The sequence below is a fragment of the Saccostrea echinata genome, unplaced genomic scaffold (assembly GCF_033153115.1).
Source record: "Saccostrea echinata isolate AGI-Se365-2 ecotype Australia unplaced genomic scaffold, CSIRO_AGI_Sech_v1 ptg000008l, whole genome shotgun sequence".
Classification (NCBI taxonomy): Eukaryota; Metazoa; Mollusca; class Bivalvia; order Ostreida; family Ostreidae; genus Saccostrea; species Saccostrea echinata.
In genome coordinates this window covers 11,743,663-11,747,500 of record NW_026889757.1, presented here as the reverse complement: position 1 = coordinate 11,747,500, position 3,838 = coordinate 11,743,663, and the positions used below count along the sequence as shown (strand labels likewise).

Genomic DNA, 3,838 nt, shown 5'->3' with positions numbered 1-3,838 from the left:
AAAATTTCAAATTATCTAAATGACAATACAACTTCAAAGTTCTGAATTTAAATTTGATTTTCCTAATTGTATGTACAAAGTAATTTTGTCATGCAATTTTACGTGAAAACTATGGCATGTCAAACGTTGCAATATTCGATCTTTTCCATTTGTATTGTATAACTTTCCATTTGTATTGTATAATTTTTATTTGTATTGTATAATTTTTCATTTGTATTGTATAATTTTTCATTTGTATTGTATAATTTTCAATTTGTATTGTATAATTTTTATTTGTATTCTATAATTTTCCATTTGGATTTTATAATTTTCCATTTGGATTGTATAATGTTTATTTGTATTCTATATTTTCCATTTGTGTTGTAAAAAAAATCATTTGTATTGTATAATTTTTCATTTGTATTCTATATTTTCCATTTGCATTGTATAATTTCTTATTTGTATTGTATAATTTCTTATTTGTATTGTATAATTTCTTATTTGTATGCGATAATTTTTCATTTGTATTGTATCCGAGGATTGTTTATTTATTTCGTTACGAAGGATGTCATTGGTCATAAAATTTAGTCTGTATAAAGGTCTCAGGTGCCCATCACAAACTTAGTCTGGTACCCTTCCCACAATTCCGATCGCGCACTCTCTACAAACACAAACTCGGCTCCTCTATTTGCGGTGCATGCTAAGGGACGACCATTTGATTCTCGGGGGGGGGGGGGTTGTCGAATCCGATTATTTATTTTCATTCTCTCGCAGGAGAGAATATTTATTTCCAATATGACCAGAGACAAGGAGAAAAACAAAAAGAAGAAAATCCGCCCAAACCCGAAAACTCAGTTTTTTAGGGGTGGGGGTAGTTACCACCACTCAAGGTCAATTTATTTATTTTCTCAGTCAGCATTCCTAAGGACAGATTATTTATTTGCCATCTACCAGCGCTCCCTTTTTAGAATCCAATGACCGTCTAACATGCACGAAATATGGCTGAAATATTGCCGACTCGGCGTTAAACAATAATCAATCAATCAATCAAGCAAATACATATGAGCCCAGTTTGCTTTGAGCATCCGGAACATCTTCAACCCGATACAGGCTGAAACTTGACCAATGAAATCCTTCGTAACGAAACAAATAAACAGTCCGCGGATACAATACAAATGAAAAATTATCGCATACAAATAAGAAATTTTACAATACAAATAAGAAATTATACAATGCAAATGGAAAATTATACAATACAAATAAAAATTATACAATACAAATGAAAATTATACAATACAAATAGAAAATTATAGAATACAAATAAAAATTATACAATACAAATGAAAAATTTTACAATACAAATAGAAAATTATACAATACAAATAAAAATTATACAATGCAAATGGAAAATTATACAATGCAAATGCAAAAGATCGAATATTGCAACGTTTGACATGCCATAGAAAACATGTAAAAAGTGTAACTAAAAGCACTTTTTTCTTTCAAAATGAATTTCAGCTTACCTGATGGTGCATGAAATGTTCCCAATGTGTTTAGCCTTGGTTCTCATGGAGACTGAATGATCTTCATTAACTTTGTCGCAAGCGAAGTAGTGTTTACATGTGAACACTGGTGAGTCGCCTACAACCAGATTGGTCACATTCTGGGGCTCAATTGTTTCTGTATGGTGTCTGCAATCTTAAAACAAAAAAAAAAAATACTTAAATTTTGAAGAAGGATCCAAGTCTCACTCCCACAGTGTGACTAATATATGTGATATCTTGTGCATGCATTTTCATGATGAATTGGTGTTTGCCAGATTTCACATTAATTTTTATACTATCTCGATGAATAGATTTACCAGTCATGATGAGTAAAGTATAATTTCATTAATACATAAAAAAAAAACTTTGAAATGCAAAGTGAAAGTAAACCTTATGTGATCATATTAATTTATTATAGATTTTTGTCTGTAATTTAGTGAAATCAGAAACTAAAACTATTACTTCATAATAGCAAATTGAAACACAAATATAACAAGCATTCTAAACGAATTAGCGTCGACATTGAAACCAAGTTTAAGATGAGGTAGTGTTTGGATTACAATTCCTTATATACGTACTTTACTTACGAAAGGCTTTTACGGTGTAACTTTTACAAAGATTTTCTGATCCATCTCCTTGAACAACCCTACATTCATACGTGATGTTTTTCTTTAGGTTTCGGACACTTTGTACCAGCAATGTTTTATCATTATTTACCAGAAGTGGACCCCAATCGTCTTTCGATATTTTAATTAAGGATCCATTCTTATACCATCTTTTTGATTTATTTAAGCCGTCTTCAGAAAGACACCCACAGTTCAGCTCTACCTGGGTTGTAAATTCAACATATCTGATAATCCCACCAAGGCCTGAAATTGAAAATTAATCAAAATAAACTGATAATTCTTTCGATTCAAAATTATGAAGGCGTGTTGTTATTCACTTTCAACAAATTCGTGATTCTTTTCTTCTTTTGTTTCGGTATACATTACATGCACGAAATGATGTTTGTTATTGACCTTCGAAAAACATGTTTAATGTGTTTTAACAAAATTTTACCAAAATCATTAGCATCAAATTTTTCAACTATTTAACACTTTATACAAACATTCTCTAAGATAAATAACTAGTGTTTCCATAGCAAATTTGAATAACAAACCTTTATTAAGCCTCTTTTTTTCATTAAAACTGTAAATTGCAATTTTACATCAAAATATTTAAGACCAACTCAAATTGCTGTAAACGAGCTAATAAGTAACAATGAATGTTAAGACAATGTAAAATATCGTGAATTGAATATTGGTAATTGGAAAATTTTGGATGCATTTTCCTATTTAAACATGACAGCACAGTTTTTCCTTAATTTTGAGGTTGATTCTTTCTATGCTAGGAGTAAGAGAATATGTCATCTGGTACTCTCAATTTAAATACAGGATGTGTTTAATAATATTTTTATAGGTAAAATTGTAGTAATTGAAACTTTTGCATATTTCAAATAATCAATATTTTAAACCTTGAAAAGGGATATCTTTCTCCTAAAGAGAACATTGAGAACGTATTTTTGATCGTTGCAACTATTAAAAAAAAGAAAGAAAGAAAATGCTAAACATAAAGCACAAAAGAAAGAATGTTTTCTTATTGGAAATACGAAATTATAAATTGAAACCAACAATGATATCAGGTTAAGAACACGATTTTCTTATCTATCCCTTCCCAAACCATTAGTTTGTCAAAGAACAAGTTTTTTCACACTTTATGGGAACCGTAATTGTATCAAAATAATATTATTTAATATTTTAAAAATATTTCACTTACATTTATTTTTTAATGTAGTTTTGAATATATTTCCTTTACATTGCAATATTTTTAATTCAAATAAAATATTTAACCTTTTGAAAACGTTCTCAAAGAGAAATAAATCTTCATTTCACAAGGAATGATTTTTTTAATTGTTATATGATACATATATTTCTCTGGTTTAGTAAGAATACTTGAATACAAAGTTTTTGTTTTGAGAGAGAGAGAGAGAGAGATCGAGCACAAGGCACATTACCTGCAACTGGTGTATTAAATATTATTGCACAGAAGAAAGCAATCATTCTTTTTTGTTTATACATTCCTATTAAAATTATATTAAAGACAGTTTTATATATACTTGCTAATTAAAAAAGGGGAATTCAAGATAGTCATATATACATACCGATAAATAAGAGGTGGTTATTCACAATGTCTACGTCATTTGTTCAAGGCAAACTTCCTCAATTGACAAGGGAAAACAAGGGGTTTTTTTTATTATGTTAGTTGAAGACGTACAT

The 3,838-nt window shown here is 29.2% G+C and overlaps 1 protein-coding gene across 1 annotated transcript in view; it reads right to left on the bottom strand.

Moving 5' to 3' along the window:
• The window catches only part of LOC133181395 (uncharacterized), a 3,828-nt gene extending 206 nt beyond the window's left edge, over positions 1-3,622 (bottom strand). The window contains exons 1-3 of the mRNA XM_061315910.1: positions 3,577-3,622; positions 2,111-2,392; positions 1,503-1,677 (exon numbers count right to left, since the gene is read on the bottom strand). Coding sequence (XP_061171894.1) covers positions 1,503-1,677; positions 2,111-2,392; positions 3,577-3,622 — 503 coding nt within the window. The remainder of the gene's footprint in view (positions 1-1,502; positions 1,678-2,110; positions 2,393-3,576) is intronic.
• Between the last annotated feature and the right edge of the window lie 216 nt (positions 3,623-3,838).